The 19989-nt window shown below is 43.0% G+C and overlaps 1 protein-coding gene across 2 annotated transcripts; it reads right to left on the bottom strand.

The window, feature by feature from the left end:
* Positions 1 to 1471: 1471 nt before the first annotated feature.
* Positions 1472 to 19564, bottom strand: LZTFL1 (leucine zipper transcription factor like 1). 2 transcript variants are annotated; one of them, XM_061397041.1, is made up of 10 exons: positions 19402 to 19564; positions 14774 to 14898; positions 12296 to 12490; positions 8801 to 8861; positions 7726 to 7797; positions 6619 to 6684; positions 6459 to 6536; positions 4344 to 4520; positions 3204 to 3307; positions 1472 to 1917 (listed from the first exon to the last, which is right to left on the bottom strand). In XM_061397041.1, exons 1-10 carry the CDS (start codon positions 19402 to 19404, stop codon positions 1899 to 1901), a joined length of 900 nt encoding a protein of 299 aa, XP_061253025.1. In that variant the 5' UTR covers positions 19405 to 19564; the 3' UTR covers positions 1472 to 1898. The 2 variants fall into 2 exon arrangements, with proteins under 2 accessions (XP_061253025.1, XP_061253026.1); XM_061397042.1 differs by lacking the exon at positions 6619 to 6684.
* Between the last annotated feature and the right edge of the window lie 425 nt (positions 19565 to 19989).

Genomic DNA, 19989 nt, shown 5'->3' with positions numbered 1-19989 from the left:
TTGAGGCAGCCTTCTTACAAATGCAAAATACAACAACTAAAAAGACTTTCTTAGTTAAATGAGATAAGTCTTAAGACTAGGAAAATGTTAAAAAAAACTGCTTTACTACTGCATTTTGCTAAGCACTTGAGTTACACACACAGCGACACACCAGGCACAAAAGTATTTATATGGTGAAGAATTATGTTAATTTATGCCAAAAAATGTCATGTTTGTTTATCTTAATGCAGGGCATAGTTAAGTTTTACAGTATCATAAAGACTTTTGATTTATTATTGAACTGGATATACAGAATATTTCAAAGTTGCTATCAAAAAAGAAAAAAATACTCAGTTGAAATTCTACCTAGCGACATAGGTTTTTCAACGTAACTTTCTTCCCTATGCATCAAACTAAGGTAAGAAGAAAATAAATGGTTTTTAAAAGATACCAAGCCATTTTAAAAAAGTCTGTTTCTGAATTTAATAGAATATCCTGGCCCATTAAACAATGGAATAGTTTTTGGAGAGAGAATGAATTCTGGCCTGAAGAAGTATGGTGTGTGACTGGAATACTCAGTGAAAGCTCTAGAAGGACACAGAACCCAAGGAGTGACCTGCACATCGGGGACGGGTGAGGAGTGACCCTGCAGAAGTGCTGGCTCATGACCGGCTCTTTCTCCCTCGCTTCTCTCATTCAATCACCTTTTAAAGACTGCCTTCTGTGTTCTTTGTGGGGGGAGTTATCTTACCCTTTATCAATTGTTCCTTCAGTATTTTAATATAAAACCTACAAGAAAAACAACAAATTCAAGGCTAGTATTAAAAACTTGAAAAAAAATAACAAACCTTTTCCTCGAATCAGTAAACTCTTCTTGGTGAATAGAATCTTGTGGAAGTGGGAATGATTACTTTCTAAATAATGTGTTAAAAGCAAGTACTTTCCTTCTGAAGCATTATGAACTTTATTTTTGTTTATCCTTATAGTATATTGTTGCATCATCCAAGTACAGATACCAGATACCTAATTTCTAATGATTTATCCCAAAAACAAACACAAGAAAAGCAGGCCAACAGAGATATAATCAAAACCTCTTGAAAATGAAGTTACTGTAGTGTACCTAAATAAATAAACTATAATCAAAAGCTGAATCTCAAGTCTAGTAACTGATTCTATGTTGAATAGAGATCTTTTAAAAAGTGTTCTTATTCAACATATAATTTAATAGAATATTGTATAAACTGAAGTGTAAAGATTACATTTATTCTGAGTCCAGATACTTTCTCAACCGTAGAAGTACAAGGATGCCTCTGCCTTCTTCATCAGTAATACGGATTTATGAAAAGGTATGCTGCAAAACATGTCTGACTCAAGGAGTTAATCAAATCCTCATGGTCATTGGTAAAAATGATGCCTATAATAAATGGCATTCGCATTTTCAACAAATTTACATATATATTTTTTGTTGATCACATAGAGAAAACAATTTGGATTTCATTTTTAAAAATAAGGTTTATTTATAATAAACTATCTTTAATAATTCTATATTTTGAATTCTAGGGAACGCGCAACTGTAGACAAAGCTAGCTTTAACAGGTATTGAAAAGGTGTACTCTTTATATTAATGCAAAATGGTAACTCTTTCTTTACTCTAAAGAATTCTCACCGCCTTTGAACTAAGAAACTGGAGTACTCGCAGAGAGGAGTTTGGGATGACCAGCCAGAATCAGTCAGGAGGTTTTCTCTCTTCTCAATTAGGTAACTGAAATAGGAACTCTAGCTCTAAATATCATAAGCAAAGTCTAAGTCTTCGAAAAATAAACAGAGGGAATATAACAAACTGCTTCAAATACATGCCTGAGCTGAGAAAGGGCTTGTACTTTCATGTTGTGGCAGCTTCCAGATGAAATCATCAGTTTCTAATCTTCAGGTTCATATCTGGAAAGAAATATGTATTTAATTAAGAGCATAATGTCAATTGTTGTACCAAATGAGTTTACCTGAAACACTTCCAGTGACTAAGCCAGTAATGTTGCATCCTTCATCTAAAATCCCCGCTGTGGTACAAGTCAGATTCGTTTAAGGCATGATGGGGGTGAGTCGGAGGATTCCTGGACCAGAGAATGGACCAGAAAACCACTGACGTACCATCAGGCTCCAAGTCTTTACTACATGTGGCATCTACACCCGTGTCAGCTTAGTAGATTATTATCTAGTCGAAGGTTGATGGACACAAACAGCTGATATGGCCTTGTGAGTACAAGGTTAACCAACCCCCTTCTCTAAGGAAGTGTTTGACCTGGGATTCACTTTTCAGCTCTGGTACCCTGGAACTCTGATAAAAGTAAAATGTCAGCTGAGTTTCCAGGCAGAACCACTGATGGCAGAAATGACCCTGATTAGAAGACTCTATCTGGACCACAAGAACTGTGGCCAACCCTACATCCACGGCAGAAACCAGGCTTAGGCTTCCCCATGTGCAGGGAGTTCTTGGACACACCCCTGCCAGAGCGTCACATAACTGTACCAGAGACACCGCTCCTACGTGGGGCATGCACTTCTAAGGCACGCTGGCTCTGGCATCCACACACGGATCTCATTTTGTAGCACCTGAATTGTCATCTGGGGGCTTCTCTGGTGACTCAGATGGTAAAGAATCCACCTGCCAATGCAGGAGGTGCAAGAGACTCAGGTTCGATCCCTGGGTTGGGAAGATCCCGTGGAGAAAGAAACAGAAACCCACTCCAGTATTCTTGCCTGGAAAATTCCGTGGACAGAGCAGCCTGGCAGGCTACAGTCCACGGGGTCACAAAGAGTCAGACACAACTGAGCAATTAAGCAACAGAAGTGTCACGTGGGAGCACAGTGTGAGCAGGCCCTGGACTGCAGCAAGGACACCACTGAGCAGAAACGCCCGGTGCTGCCCTATGTGCTTGCTGAGGTGTCTGTCCAACATCCTGCTGAGAGAATCCACGGCAAAAGCAGCCCAGGGTGGCCCTGAGTGACTCTAAAGGTCCAGCTGAACCTGAAAAGAGACCCTAGTGGGTGTGACGAATGAGGCCTGGCCAGAGCCCCTTTGCCTTCCCCAAACACAGGCTGCTGGACTGAATGACAAAGCAACTCCCCACTGGTCTGACCTCTCCAGACACGAGATTAGACTTAATGAAGGACAGACATCAATCCGGTAGGGGGACAATCCAAGGGGCAGGATCAGCACAGCTTACTTTGCCAGTCTTTTCCTCAGGTCTTTGATTTGATCATTCTTCTTGGTAAGAATCTCCTTCATGTTTCGAAAAGCTGCTGTTTGTTGGAATTTCTTCTCTAATTCCTACATAAGGAAAAATTTCAGTCCATTAATAAGAAATAGTTAAGGAAAGAAAGAACACATCTGATGAAAATATACATTTTTGCCCTAATTTACTAATACTGTGCTTTTTTAATTTATTTTTAATGTATTTATATAAAATTAAAACTATTCAAACTTTAAAAATACATTCTTTCAAGTGAGAAGCCAATAAAATGGTAACATTTCCCAAGTACATTATTAACAAATAACTCAAACATACTATGTCACAGATATGGGAAATCTATTTGAAACAGTAAATTCATTTTCAGATAAAATAGACATGCTCTTCTTTCTAAATCCCAAAGTAGTGCCTGTATTTTAAGAAGAGGATTTTAAATTTAATTACAGTTTAGCTTGTATATTCTTAAGAGTCTAATCCCTAAAGTGAAAAGAATAGTTCTCTGCATGCTGCTGCTGCTAAGTCGCTTCAGTCGTGTCTGACTCTGTGCGACCCCATAGACGGCAGCCCACCAGGCCCCGCCGCCCCTGGGATTCTCCAGGCAAGAACACTGGGGTGGGCTGCCATTTCCTCTTCCAATGCATGAAAGTGAAAAGTGAAAGTGAAGTCGCTCAGTCGTGTCCGACTCTTAGTGACTCCATGGACTGCAGCCTGCCAGGCTCCTTTATCCATGGGATTTTCCAGGCAAGAGTACTGGAGTGGGTTGCCATTGCCTTCTCCGAGTTCTCTGCATGCTGCTTGTAAATTAAGAAACAGGGACAGACCCCTTCAGAAAAACACCACCCAACCCTCTGCCAGACTATAAACGGGATGATCAGGACAAGCAACATGGGGGTGCAGGGTGGTGGGTGTGAGCATACACCAGGAAGGAGTAGAGGCTTTTTATTACTACAGATACTTTAGTGTCAGAGAGCAATCTTTCTACCAAAAGTGACAGATCTCTTAGAACACAAAGTGCCTAATACCTTGAGAAAAAATACAGTGAGTCTGCAGCTATCCACGTTTCCCTTAGTTACACTGCATTCATCACTCAGTCCGACGCGGACAGACAAACCTGACCTTTTCAGCCATGCTCAGCTGCTCCTGTACCCTCAGCAGGTCGTGCTTGGCCGTTGCTAGATTCTCTTCCAGGGATTTCTGGTTTTCTGTCTGGTCATTAAGTGTCTTCTGAAACTCACTCTTCAAAGCAGCAACTGTGTTTTCCAAGTCACTCAAGTCTTGGGCCTTTATAAAATCCTATGAAAAATACGTACACCCACATAAGTTCACGCTGACATCCTAAATAGTAACGGCTTTAGACTCAACACCTCAGCAATGGAAAGAGGAGGCTGTGTGTTGCGTGTGCACGCCAGCCCCCCCACCAGCCTCCTCTGCCGCTGCAGTCCTGGAGGGTCACTCGGTACCCAGTGCATGGTGTCCTGCACACACAGGGTCACTCAGCAGTCACTGATTTCCAAGTATGTCAAGGATGATTTATGAGCTGTTGGAATTCCAAAGGGAGAACGAGAGAGGTGAGATCCTAAATTTGACAAGGTTGTGTTTCCCAGAGTTGGGGTGACATGTTTCACAATATTATAAGAGCCTAATTAACACTTATTGAGTATATGGCTTGCTACATTTACAAGACAAAGTTTTTATCTTAATTTGAAATACACATTTTCGTACACTTTGTGTAACATAAGCAGTTGGATCTTCTCTCTACTTGGATCATGTTTTCTACCAGATACCATTTATAATGTAAAGAAGAATAATATTAATAAGACAGGAAAATGGTCCATAATTGCTAACTATGAAGATGGAGCACTACTATCAACAAAAGAAAAATTCCTTATTTTTGAAATCTGGTCTTGAAAATGATTTTGTTTCACTGTATCTCTGTATTCATTTTGCTTTTGCCAAATCTTAAGAAAGTAAAATTGGAGCAAAATCTTCAATAGCTTGTAAAACAAATTTATCATCCAAAAATGCAACTGTTCTACTTTTGAGAAATTATACAACTGTTCCACAGTATTCAGCTGTTTTATAAATTTATGGTCCTTGGTATATAATGATTGAAACTCATATATATTTCCTTTCATTTTAGCCATGTAAGAAGTATCCTTTTATTTTAAAAAAGTATCTACAGATGAAATAATGTAATATCTTAAATTCGTTTCAAAAATCATGGGGGAGAAGAGAAGAAAGTAGAGGTTAACATGAAACAGGCTGGCCACGCCTTGGCGACTGAGCTACCGCTCAGTTGAGTGACGAGTGCCTGGGTTACATTACACTATTCTTTCTATGCTTATACATGTTTGAAATTTTCCACAGAAAAAGGGTAACCAACGTCTAATGAAGCGAGTTTGGGGATTATTTGGTAGACATTTACAGTGGCACTAAACCCACTAGGAAAGCCAGTGCTGCAAAGAAGACTCAGTCAAACTGCCGTGCTGGCGGGGTCCTACTATAGCGTCTCATCTCCATGCAAAGGCCACACGAGGCAGAACCGTGCCCACGACGGCTTCCAGGCTGGAGCGGGGCTCAGCCACTCCACTCAGACAAACCTGGAGAACTTTAACACTGAATTTCACTGTTTTACACAAACTCTGCTAGATACAGATGGATCTGAAGATGCACAACTAATAAATTAATTTCATTTTATCATACTCCTGAAGATGTCAATGCAGGAGGCCCAGGGTTCGATCCCTGGGTCGGGAAGATCCCCTGGAGGAAGAAATGGCAGCCCACTCTGTATTCTTGCCTGGGAAAGCCCATGGACAGAGGTGCCTGGTGGGCTACAGCCCATGGGATTACAAAGCCTCTGACAGGACTTAGTGACTAAATCACAACAACAAATCCAATTAACTAAGAACTCTTCCATTCTTCTCTCTTTCCTATTGGAATTGGAATGGGAAAGTGAAAGGGAAAAGAACTTAAAAAAAAAAAAATTAGGCAAATCTTAGATGCCATGTGCTCTGGGACACGCGAAGCACGTGAGCCATGCATGTGCCCCCTCTGCCCTGAGCAGGCGCTCACGCGGCCTTTCCTGGACAAGGCTGTCTCGATGCAGGACAGCAGCGGTGGCCTCCTTCTCGGGGAGTGGCCGGTGGTGGGGCATGATAGCAACTAAGACTTCATGGAAGTTTCTAACTTGATTCTATCTGGAAAACATGAAAAAGCTAAAACTGACTTCACCTTTTGACTCCCGTGCTCAAGCTGTAAATCTTGCAGTGCTCTCTCCAGCTTTGACTTCTCATCCAATGCATCTGTTGCCTAAAATCAAGAGCAAACGGAAAACATGCAATATTCAGTCTGTAAGGAATGCTTTCAATAATTTTAGGTATTTCTCAGTTACCTGTGATTCAATGGTCTTCAGTCTTGACTTCAATTTCTCATTCTCTTCTTGAAGCCTTATAATTTCCTTTGTGAGTAAATTCAAGTTTTACTATGTTAGCCAAAGTACTTTTCATCCTTGAAATTGTTTCACTCATACTTTGAATTTTTAAATTACATAGAAACTCCAGAGTCTGGATGCTCTGGCTACTGGTAGTATCCCAGCTTCACCCAGTCCACCAGCCTCAACATTTATGAGTCATCTCTGGCTCTAAGACTTCTAGTTCCTTCCTTCACAGTCTCTCAGACTTTTTTCAGCCTTCTATTCCCAGCCTTTTCCCAAAGTCCCCTCCTCTGCTATCTCTCACCTAGCTGATCCTGAAACTCTTGTTCTGTTCTTGGCCTCCACAGCATGGCACCTGCCACTTATCCTCTAAGCACAATCACCACCACTCCATACCCTGTGTCCAGCCCCTAAGGGTCCCTATGAGCAGAGGCCCACGGCCCTCGCTCGTTACCAGCTCCACCACGAGCATCGCCTGTCAGCGCAGTCTCACCACACTCTAGCACACACACCACTGCCCGGAGGAGAGCCTGCACTCTGCTCCAAGGCACGCCAGCCTCGGGCCTGCCTCGGACTGCTGCCCACTCTGTCCCCTGCTGGCCTTTCTCTTCTGACAATTCACTGTGTCTTTGCCTTTCAGCCCAGCTTGGGCACCACCGTACCCAACAGCCAGTCCTCCACGACTCTCATCCACATGGCACTGTGTCTTCTCTGCCACCCTGTGGTACAAAGGTTAGCAGTCTTCTGTCTCCATTTCTAGAATGTCAGTTATCCCTTCTAAACAAGACTGTAAGGTCTTGAAGGCAAAAGGCCAGGTATTACTTTTCTTTTTATGTAACAACATCTAGCATAATGTTGAAAACACAAGAGTCATGAAAAATAATTGTATATTGGTAATTATTTTTTATAAACCTCTTACTAAGTACCATTAAGGACAACTACTTTGACGGACTAATTACGCTCAGTGGACAGGGCTGGACCTTCCACCCCATGTCCACCTAGAGCTGCGCAGGCAGCCAGCACACACCCTGAGAGCTGCATTTCTCACAGTGACGGCAACATTACCTTGTTCAGGAGTTCTGCCGCTCCACCTTCGTGAAGTGGAGCCAGTTTTGGCTTCATGCTGTCTATGATGGACTGAAATGAAGCAAACCAAACTGAAGTCACCACCAAATAAAGCGCGTGTAATCACTGAGCCCCTGTACTTTCTAAGTGGGAGACACTGTGCAAACCTACCCATGGGATGTCAGCTAGACTTTTACTGGTTTGCTTCTCTACCACGTGCCAGTGCTGAGGACAGAGCCTGGCCCACAGTGCCCAACCAAAGGTAGATCAAAATGAAAGCCATCCTCCTTGTATCTTAAACAAACAGACAGATGGAAGAGACGGGTGGGAGGGATGGTAGTCAAAGCCAGAGCAGACAAAGATCCTAGGACCTAGGAACTGAGGTTCTAATACTGTGGGAGCTGGAAGCAACATTTCTGCACAAACCCCCCAAAATTGCAATAATGATGAGGATTTAGGTAAACTACATTGCAGGTGAGTAACTTGACACAACTCAATACATACATTCTACTAAAGCACAAGACTTCATGCCCTCTGAACCAGAAATTTCTTAGCCTGAAATCAGTTCCAAAGGAACAATCAGAAAACTCTTCTGTACGTGTACATTCCTGGACTCCTCTCGGCATGTTTCCCCAGGCAACGCCAGAGCGTTCATGGTAAGTGCACATGTGGAAGGGTCGCTGTAGACAACAGGGCTGATTACAGAGAGAAGCAGGCCCTGACTAGCGCTGTCTCCACTGGAGAGAGGAGGAGAACGAGGCCCAGTCGTCTCACAGTCACGCGGCTGGGGAGGGACAGTGCCAGGAGGCCTGCGTGAAGAGCTTGCACAAGTGGGAGGCAGGTGGACTGAAGGGACATGAGCATGTGCCCACAGGTGTGTGAGACAGCAGACAAAAACAAGTGCTTCACAGGAACTTCCAAAGCTTTTCTTTTGCCTAAAAATCCACAAGGCAACTTTTGAATTCTGGTCTTGAGCTGAATGCTTTTCCTTGAGAGTTCTCACTTCAGCCTCTGAACGTTCTAAGCAATTTGAGGACGCTAAACAGTGGCTATTAAGATATGGACCAAAATTTACCTTTTTATTTGAAGATGTAAATTCCGCTTTTTCAAACTCTGCAACTTGCTCTAATAATTCTCTTGAAGATAAAATAAAACATGAAAAAGTAATTGTTTAAAATAGATTTGTATCATACACACAAGACGAATAAAAGCACTGGTACCAACCTATTACATGCCAGAGACAACAGAGCGAGATGAACAGAGCCTTGTCACATCAAAAATGGTACCAGTTACTAAAGGTAGAAGAACTAAGTTCCATGCGCTCAAATCTGAATCCCCGCAGCACCTACTTTTTTGTACTTACTGAGTGTACAATATAATTGCCAGAACTAAACTACAATGTTAATGTAACATGTCTGAAGTTTGTAGTCAACACTGTATTTTTGAAGTACTAAAGGGAAATTGAAGAAAGTAGGGAAAACCACTAGACCATTCAGGTATGACCTAAATCAAATCCCTTATGATTATACAGTAAAAGTGAGAAATAGATTTAAGGGACTAGATCTGATAGCCAGAGTGCCTGATGAACTATGGATGGAGGTTCATGACATTGTACAGGAGACAGGGATCAAGACCATCCCCAAGAAAAGGAAATGCAAAAAAAGCAAAATGGCTGTCTGAAGAGGCCTTACAAATAGCTGTGAAAAGACAAGAAGCAAAAAGCAAAGGAGAAAAGGAAAGATATTCCCATTTGAATGCAGAGTTCCAAAGAACAGCAAGAAGAGATAAGAAAGCCCTCCTCAGTGATCAGTGCAAAGTAATAGCGGAAAACAATAGAATGGGAAAAGACTAGAGATCTTTTCAAGAAAATTAGAGATACCAAGGGAACACTTCATGCAAAGATGGGCTCAATAAAGGACAGAAATGATATGGACCTAATAGAAGCAGAAGATTTTAAGAAGAGGTGGCAAGAATACACAGAAGAACTGTACAAAAAAGATCTTCACGACCCGAATAACCACAATGGTGTGATCACTCACCTAGAGCCAGACATCCTGGAATGTGAAGTCAAGTGGGCCTTAGAAAGCATCACCATGAACAAAGCTAGTGGAGGTGATGGAATTCCAGTTGAGCTATTTCAAATCCTAAAAGATGATGCTGTGAAAGTGCTGCACTCAATATGCCAGCAAATTTAGAAAAATCAGCAGTGGCCACAGGACTGGAGAAGGTCAGTTTTCATTCCCATCCCAAAAAAAGGCAATACCAAAGAATGCTCAAACTGCCACACAATTGCATTCATCTCACACGCTAGTAAAGTAATGCTCAAAATTCTCCAAGCCAGGCTTCAACAGTACATGAACCGTGAATTTCCATATGTTCAAGCTGGTTTTAGAAAAGGCAGAGGAACCAGAGATCAAATTGACAACATCCACTGGATCATCGACAAAGCAAGAGAGTTTCAGAAAAACATCTATTTCCGCTTTACTGACTATGCCAAAGCCTTTGACTGTGTGGATCACAATAAACTGTGGAAAATTCTGAAAGAGATGGGAATACCAGACCACCTGACCTGCCTTTTGAGAAACCTATATGCAGGTCAGGAAGCAACAGTTAGAACTGGACATGGAACAACAGACTGCTTCCAAATAGGGAAAGGAACATGTCAAGGCTGTATATTGTCACACTGCTTATTTAACTTAAATGCAGAGAACATCATGAGGAAAGTTGGGCTGGAGGAAGCACAAGCTGGAATCAAGAGTGCCAAGAGAAATATCAATAACCTCAGATATGCAGATGACACCACCCTTATTGCAGAAAGCGAAGAACTAAAGACCCTCTTGATGAAAGTGAAAGAGAGTGAAAAAGTTGGCTTAAAATTCAACATTCAAAAAATCTAACATCAAGGCATCCAGTCCCATCACTTCACGGCAAATAGATGGAGAAACAGTGGAAACAGTGGCTGACTTTATTTTTTGGGCTCCAAAATCACTGCAGATGGTAACTGCAGCCATGAAATTAAAAGTCGCTTGCTCCGTGGAAGGAAAGTTATGACCAACCTAGATAGCGTATTAAAAAAAAGCAGAGCCATTACTTTGCCAACAAAGGTCCATCTCGTCAGAGCTATGATTTTTCCAGTAGTCATGTAAGGATGTTAGAGTTGGACTATAAAGAAAGCTGAGCGCCGAAGAACTGATGCTTTTGTTTTTTCTTTTCTTTTTTTTGAATTGATGCTTTTGAACTGTGGTATTGGAGAAGACTCTTGAGAGTTCCTTGGCCTGCAAGGAGATCCAATCAGTCCATCCTAAATGAGATCAGTCCTGAGTGTTCACTGTAAGAACTGATGTTGAAGCTAAAACTCCAATACTTTGGCCACTTGATGTGAAGAGCTGACTCACTTGAAAAGACCCTGATGTTGGGAAAGACTGAAGGCAGGAGAAGGGGATGACAGGAGAAGAGGACGACAGAGGATAAGATGTTTGGATGGCATCATTGACTCAATGGAGATGAGTCGGAGTTGGTGATGGACAGGGAGGCCTGGCGTGCTGCGGTTCATGGGGTTGCAAAGAGTCGGATACGACTGAGCCACTGAACTGAACTGAAAGGGAAACTGCTCTAATACAATATACATTGTTATCTGGTAGAGGTTCAAGGAAAACTGGTTTTAATAGAATAGCCTGGGAAAAATGGAATTAGTTCACACCTACTGAGTATGGTAAATTCTCAAGGAAGACGGATGATTTCCACCTGAACATTTCCACTTATTTGCAAAAGTACGTGGATGTTGACTATACAAAAGTGTTTACAGTGAATAGTAGTTAACTACTCTTTTAAGCTTCTTAACAGGTCAATTTCTCAAAGTTTTCTCATCAATTACCTACTGACAGTTGGTGAAGCTAGACGGTTTCCTCCCCTACCCGAGGCCACAGCCAGTGACGCTCAGCACAGACTGTGAGCCGCGCTGCATCTGTGCTTAGCAAATGGCCCCCGGGCTCCAGGTCAGTCTTTCCAGATGTCTGGCATGACTTTTCACAGAGTGAGTATCAATTTCACTGATTTTACCGTATTTTTAAAAAATAAGGGAGCTTTTTTATATTGTTCAGATTACAAAGATTTCTAACAAAACTTTCCCTATTTTAAAGATTGGTATATAATTTTAATGCAATTAATAGAAGTAAACTTCCCTACTACTAAGTGTGATTTGATGGTAGTTGAATTAATTTTTCAAATCTGTTTCATAACCTCTACTTCTTAGTTGACCTATCTCTAAAAACTGACTACAATATTGATCAGGCTAACCAAAGCCTTATGAGGAATAATTACTAATCACCTTCAGAGCAATCTCATAGACCTCAGAGGCCTTATCACACCTAGGAACAGTGGAAGCAGGACACTCTGAAGAGGACTCTGAGTGGCACCTAAGAGCTGACTCATTAACTGGATGTGTTGCTGTCATCCTACCCGAATTTTCTCACAGTCTATGCTCAACAAAAACAGCAGCAGAGACAGTCACGAGCTTTCAAGTTCATGCTTGGGCCTCTATGGTCACAACTGTGGAAACAGTTATTATTACCTGTTTTCAAGTTCAGAGATATCTGTCTGCAGCTTGAGGTACCACTTCTCGGCTTGTGAGAAAAGCTGCCGCAGAAGTAGCACGTTGGTGTAGGCCGTGTTGATGAGCTCAGATTCCACCTCGCTGTGGACCACAGCCTGCAACCCATTCAGCACCTCAGAGACTTCGTCGACGGTGAAGGTCTCCTCCACAAGCCTGAAAAACAACCACGATCCAAAACCTCTGTGTAAACAACAGAAACCATTTACAATGAAAAACAAAACTAAGAAGCCCCCAACGTGTCATCTAAGGGATGAAACGGTTACAGTGAAGTCTCTCTGGGAACTATCTTCTTTATTCGTAAAACAGTTTGAAAATAATTTAGATTCAATTAGTTTTTGATGTCTGGTTAAATGATTAAACTGTGGCTCGCTCTTCAAATGTGCACATCCTTTCATACAAGTTATGTGCTCAGAAACAAGCCCCAAACTATCTAATTTTTCTTCAGCTTTTCGGTGAAAATTAGCTTTATCACATTTAATTATTTCATAAGTCACCTGAGAGGTGTAATTCCTCCCTTTCTTTGTATTAGTTGTCTAGCATTTCAAAGACCTTATAAACTATTCAAAAGTTAGTAAATGCCTGTAAGAAAATTAGTGCTAATTATGTATTGCTTTTCTTAGCATCTTGAGACCTGAAAGAAAAAACCCCAGAACTTAATTAAAGTGCCATAAAAATGAACATCATCAAAAGTACTAAAACCTCACTCTTTCACAGAGGAATGTCTGGGTTGGAAGGGAACTCCAAAGGCATTTGCTTCAATCTCCTCACTTCGCAGATGCAACACAGGCTCAGGAGGTGGAGGTGACGTGCCCAGCGTCTCACTGGGGTCTGACTCAACCCCACAGTCATTTCCAGTAATCTCGGAAACATGCCCCAAAATTGAAGCCTTGAGAAAGCATCCATGCAGGCCTCCTACCGTCAATGACAGGGTTACAGGAACAGTCGTCTCCGCTCCCTGCCTCCACCCTCAAGGTCCTTTATCCTTCGGACACTCAGTGGATGAAGAGCTATAGCCCTGATGCTGGTCATCCTCTCCCTTACTCCAAAAGGAGTAAGGACATGTTGTGTCCAGAAGGACACAATGCAGGGAGCCCCACCAAACTTCTCTCACAGTCACACTCAAGGTAGTAGTATTTGATCTACCAAGCTTTAACGTTTTGTTTACCAAGCAGAATTTAACAACTCTTAAAAACCCAGAAGTTTAAGTCCCTATTAAAAATATCAATAATCTTCCTGTATTCTTTAATAGAACAAACTAAATCTGCTTAAAAATATGTTGCTTTTTGAGCAACCCAAGTTCATTACTATGAACAGCAATTAAGGTACTCCAAACTCCAATGCGTAAAGTAAATAAAGAAGTACCTTCTTTGGCTATCTCACAGTCTCACCAATCAAGATGCTGTTTATAGCTGCTGTGAGTCAGGAAGCCAGATTATCAGACTAGATAAATAAACTAAACAGATAAGTCTACGGCTGATGGTCTCTGCCACTGAGTGACGTTAGAGCTTACCACAGTTGCAGGTCACCTAGAGACCCTTTTTATGTCCCCACATCCAGGTGTGCCAAAATCTGATCCCCAAGCAGCCTGAGGTCTCTCTATTATTCAGTCTTTTTGGCTGCTTCCCTTTATCCTCTATCACTAAATTTTCTACGGACTTTTATTATCTCCCATTATTGGTCCAAACAAGCGAATTATCACCTCTTGCTACAAGCTGGCTAGCAATTTTGGTACTAGTCAGCAATCTTTTCATGGTTTCCTGCTGTTTTCTCTTCTGTTTCAATATAAACCTGTATAGGTATTTTCTTGCTAAATGTCATGTCTTATGGTTCTACTCTTTTAATTCATAACTCAAGTAATTACAGTTCTGGACTCTCTACTACAGCATGCCAATTATTAACCCACCAGCACTTAAAACCTTCCTGACTGCTCTTCTGAAACCCTGCAATCCCTTCACTATCCTGTGTGCGTGTTTAGTGACAGACTGCTCCCACCATAATCTGATTTCTTGAATTTTACATATCTGTAAGGAGAAGGCGATGGCACCCCACTCCAGTGCTCTTGCCTGGAAAATCCCATGGATGGAGGAGCCTGGTGGGCTGCAGTCCATGGGGTCACTGAGGTTCGGACACGACTGAGCGACTTCACTTTCCTTTTTCACTTTCATGCATTGGAGAAGGAAATGGCAACCCACTCCAGTGTTCTTGCCTGGAGAATCCCAGGGATGGGGGAGCCTGATGGGCTGCCATCTATGGGGTCGCACAGAGTCGGACACGACTGAAGCGACTTAGCAGCAAGGTTATGTGTAGCTGCTCACAATGGATAATTGATTGTATCCTGGCAGTGGTTTGTATGGCCTCTGATATAGCTGCCCCACACTGGCCACCAGAAAGGATGACTGTCACTTCCCACCGGGTCTCCTCAGAATTCTCTGATACCTGCTCTCCTTGAGGTCTTGGAAGCAGGAATCCACAGTTTTGAGCCGCAAGCCTCTTTTTGAGCGAGCAAAACGCATATAATTAATAACTTCATTTTGATGGTGCTCATTTAGACCCAACTCTGCCTGAAAGAGAGAAGTAATTTGTTAGTCTTGAAAATATAATAAAGGAACCAGCAATGAAAAGGCACAGGCTCTCCTGTGGTGCAGACTGCTAGATGTCTATTAAATGCTGTTCTTTCCATCTTTCCAGACACATGGCTTGCTGTTGTTTAGTCGTTAAGTCGCGTCCAACTCTTTTGTGACCCCTGGACTGTAGCCCATCAAGCTCCTCTGTCCATGGGATTTCCCAGGCAAGGATACTGGAGTGGGTTGCCATTTCCTTCTCCAGGGGATATTCCTGACCCAAGGATCAAACCCACATCTCCTGCATTGGCTGCCCAACTAGAAAACACTCTCCAGCACTCTTAAAGTCAGGCGTGATCACGTGACTACTTCTCAGCAACAGATGGGAACAGAGGAATGAAAGCTATTTCTAAAGCCTTAATACACAGGGCACATGTCTGCCACACCCAATTTCTCTGAAACCTGGAAGTGAGATTCTGCTGAACCATGCAGACAGCACAATGGCCTCGGGGCTGGGGGAGCAAGATGAAAGGGAACTGTACCCCAAATAACCTCATGGAGCAGCACAGACCCACATACCTGAGATGAGCAGTGAGAAGGCTGTTAAGTGTGAGAGAAATAAACTTCTGTATTCTTTAAGGCACATTTTATTAAAAAAAAAAAAAACTCTATTAGAGCAACTTAACCTTATTCCATCTCACACAGCCTTAAAAAGTATATTTGACTTTGAAGCAGCCATCAATTGCTCTTGCTTTTAAACCAGATGAGAGCTTGGCAACTATAAGCTAGAGACTGATGAAGTTCTTTTTCATGTTATAGCTACACTGAAAATTACAAAAGGAAATTATAAAACTGAACATCTAATGCAGGGGACTAAATAAGTTGAATTATCTTTAAGAGTAATGTGATGTGTCATAGCCTTCTTATGGGAGACAAAGGTATACTTTGCAGTCCTCTTTTCCAGGCTTATCTCTTACTTTCAGCGCACAGGGCTGCCTCCAACATTGTGGAGGACAACACCAAGGTCACTGGGCACCGTCTTCTTCACCCTCTAAGCCCCTCACCGTGGCTTTGTTGCATCCACATACATCCTTACCTGTAGATGCAGAACATAAGACCACAAGGGCCAGGACCTTGTCCCTCTGGTTCCCTGAGTATCCCCAGGACTCCTCAGAGTGCCTGGCACACAGTGGACATGTGCTTGACAAGTGAACTGAAAGAGCTCCTTCTTTTGAAGGTCATTCTTGGCTTTAATCTGTTCTCTTTTAAGCTCCTGCGGGACTTCAACCAATCACTTCTCCTCTCAACACTATACAGAGGTTTCTTCTTCCCTTCAGACTATAGACAAGGCTGCACACAAACCTCATTCGTGTGAAACCAAAACGAAACCATAGGTTCCCCCCAGCTACCACTTCATTTCTCTAGCTCTCTTCTACTCTTATGTCTCCATTCTATATGCTGCTCCAACCGCCTTTGCAAAGCTCACCAGCAACTTAATAACAAGTCCAACTACTGTGGCTGATGCTTTGCTGTCTGCTGACCTGCTCCATTCTCTGCCTGCTAACCCCACCTTCCCTTCTTGATCTCACTGGTAGCCTTGTCTTCTCGAGCTTGCCTCTTAAGCAGCTGCATTTCCCAGGACGCTGCCCTTAGACCCTTACTCTTGTCCATCTATATCCTCTCCTGGATGACATGATCTGTTTCAAGGTGTTACCTACAAGCATCTCTCAAGTATCACAGGCTGGCCTACAGACCAGTACCCCCCAACCACATGAATGGCTCCATCAAGTCTTTCTCCCCCACATTATTTTTAATACTTCTGTTAAAGTTCAGTAAATTAAGAATTATCCAAGATATCATGATGCTCTCTAACGGTTACCTATCCAGTAGACTGCTTCAAAACAACCAGTTGAGGTACTCTGGCCAATGTAAACCAACACATTTGTGGTGTGTACTTACATTTCCTGACTCTACCTTATTCGATTAAACTGGTAATTAACGTTTTGCCTTAGGGCTGGACAATGTGGATGGAAATAAGGAATAAGTTTCTTATGTTTTAGTTTATATGGATTGTTAGACATTCCTCGAACTATTTCAAATGGCAATGTCAAATTTCTAATTTCTAATGTTAGACATTAGAAACAGTAATGATGACAACATCTAAAAGTCATTCAGCAGTTACAAAGTGCCAGGCATGATCTCATTTAGTCTGCAATACAACCCTATGAAAAAGTAAATAGAAACCTACTTTACAGATAGAAAACTGAGGAACAAAGAAATTTTTTTTTTCTATGCTATTGAATTGGCAAGTGGGAGAGCAGAGACTTGAACCAGGAAACCTAACTCCAAAGTCTACACTCAGCTTTTCAAATCCTTTTTGGAAAAATGGCATAATTTAAATAAATAAAAGAACACAGATATGTTACAGTTGCAATCAACCTGAGTTGTGACTCACAAGAAGACACATCTTCACCAGGCATTTGAAATAAACCTCAATACCTACATTAGAAATGATGTTATCTCTATACTCAGGTTAACTGTCAGCAAGAATATCCTACAATTGGAAATCTCAAAATGATGTCACAACTTGCTAAGAAAAAAAAAAAAAAAACTCATAGTTTCAATTATTCTTGCTTACAGTGTTAAATCTATACTCATAAGCCCTCCATACTCCCCAAACCCTTTCTCTAACCCCATTTCCTAAGATTCTGTTAAGAACATGCCTATTCAGTCAGATTAGTCTGCTTACCAGCCTTGAACATCCTATACTTTCACTCTCATTACCCCAATCCTTGACTAAAAGCACCTCTCCATTCCTGTTCAAGAATCTGAATCCGACCCAGTGGTGGCTGGTGAATGCGTAACAACAGGCATTGGTGAGGGTTGGGGTACAAAACTGATCTGCAGCCCTTGCTAATTTCCAGTGTAAAAGCTCCCAGCATGGCTGGTTTCAATTTATCAACTGCACTGCAGAGGTGAGAAGAAATGCATATAATTGGCTCTCAGAAGGTTAAGCATGCTCCTACCCATCCTTCAAGATCAAACCTTTTTTACCTACTCTGGGAAGCCTCCCAACATGCCCTCATTAACTCTACTTATGCCTTCCTCCAAAAATTAGCACGTAGGTGGATGAGATGGTTGGATAGGATCAACGACTCAACGGACATGAATTAGAGCAAACTTCGGGAGATAATAAAGGCCAGGTGTGCGGCAGTCCATGGGGTCGAAAAGTCACACACGACCTAGTGACTAAACAAAAACTATTAGCTGTCTTTTTTTTCCTTAGGTATTGCTCCTTCAAGTAGACTGTAAGCTCATGACAGCATGAATCATTTCTTATACCATACAGTTTTCTCATATAGTGCCTTGCGCAAAGTGCCCAATGAATGTCTATTCTCTTCTGTCAAGTAAAGACTGACCCCAGACCAAGAAGAAAAAATTACTGAAACTGAGAATGAAATTTAGAACAAAAGACAGAAAAGTTAGTCTAAAATGGATGGGAGTGAAGGGAACAGAAATAAGCAGCTGATTTCAGTAGCAGAAATAGCATTAGCCTGGGAAATGGAATGACAGCAGATAAGAATGCGAGCAGATGTCAATTTTCTTGTGACATCACCATTTTTTCAATTTGTTCATGGTATTTTATGGAAACTAACAGAATGTGTGGGACAGGCTCCAAGAATGGTAGGGAATGGTTTGTTTCGTTCACAGTTGTACCCTCAGCTGCAAGACTGCTTGGTATACACCGTGGCCTAAAGAGGAATTCTGGTTGCGGAAGTATTTCAGTAGCCTATTTCAGTGGCGCCCCCAACTCCGGATTTATCTTTTTTTTTTCTCAACACTTCAGTACGGTGTCTTGTTGTAAGGACGGCTGCTGTTTAAGCTGGCATTCTATATCGGCTGGAATGACAAACGGGATTATGTTCAAGCATCCAGGAAAAACATGCCTTCTTTTGAACAGGTCAGAACACAAGGAATGTCACTCAAGTTTTCTCAGGTATAAAATGGGGCCTGGGGATTTTTGTGTCACTCTCACATAAGAAAGTTGTATTCAATCACGTTCTTCCTCCTTGGCTCGTTAACATAATTAATACTGCCAAAGGGTGTGTGTGTGTGTGGGGGGTATGCGTGTGAGTGTGTGCGCGCGTGCATAAACTTGAGTTTTTGGAATGGAACAAGAAACCGCTTTGCGCCTTCTGCTGGCAGATGGTTCCCCCAGCTCTCTTCGCCAGCCACCTGAGGTGTGACTTGGCCAAGGCCCTTCAGGCAGCAGCAAGAAACAGTGACTAGGCGGAGCGCGGCTGCTAGAAGAGGGCTCCACCAAGAATTATCCCAGAAGGGCTTCACACCGAGGTTAATAGCCTCTCGCACCCGGCGTGGCGTCCCCTCCTCAGAGAGGCCCAGGGCCGGACTAAATTCTGCCGCAAGCCACGCCATCACTCCGAGGCCCCGGCTCCGAGTCTCTCCTCGGTGCGCGGTGGCGCCGACAGGCCGGCTACTCACCATTGCGGCGGGGGGGGAAGTCAACGGTCTGGAAAAGCGGCAGAGGCCAGGCTCAGCCTCACCAAGCCCGGGGTCGTCGAGAAACACTGGACCGCGCCAGACGCGAGGTAGGGCGGGTTGTTTAGAAGCGTTGCTAACGGGAACAGACGCACGTGACTAGGGAGTTACGCACTTTGATTGGTTCTCAAGATCATGCGACAGAAGTGCCGCGAGACCAGCCGACCGCCGCATGCGCACTTGCTCCTAGGCGCGGGAAGTCCCGCCCTCACGCGCCACGCCGACTACTGGAGCGGCCGCCGTTGCCAAGAGTAACGGGAAAGGCGCGGCTGCCTGGCACCCAATCCCTACCAAGAGCCGCGGGGCAGCCTAGCCAGCCTTGCTGCTCCGGCCTTGCCCAGCACTTCCTGTGGCCTGGCGGCCCCGACGAATGGCCGTTGCCACGACTGCTGACTCCTGACCTTCCAGCGGACTCGTGGGGGCGTCCCAGACTTAATTCTCTCCTCTCCCAGACTTCCTACTTGGCTGAAATAGGCCACCAGCACCAGAGCTGCCATATTCCTGGACAGACCTTTGAACAACCCGCTCCAC

Source organism: Bos javanicus, chromosome 22 (genome assembly GCF_032452875.1).
Source record: "Bos javanicus breed banteng chromosome 22, ARS-OSU_banteng_1.0, whole genome shotgun sequence".
In the NCBI taxonomy this organism is placed as follows: domain Eukaryota; kingdom Metazoa; phylum Chordata; class Mammalia; order Artiodactyla; family Bovidae; genus Bos; species Bos javanicus.
Note: the sequence above shows the minus strand (reverse complement) of the source record. Positions and strands in the feature narration are given on the sequence as shown.

Excerpts from the sequence above, each read along its gene's own strand:
- LZTFL1 (XM_061397041.1), bottom strand. Across the intron at positions 12,491-14,773 it reads CAAGACCTCAAGGAGAGCAG|GCTTGTGGAGGAGACCTTCA; the intron begins GTATCAGAGAAT and ends GTTGTTTTTCAG. Across the intron at positions 4,521-6,458 it reads TTGAGCACGGGAGTCAAAAG|GATTTTATAAAGGCCCAAGA; the intron begins GTGAAGTCAGTT and ends TATTTTTCATAG.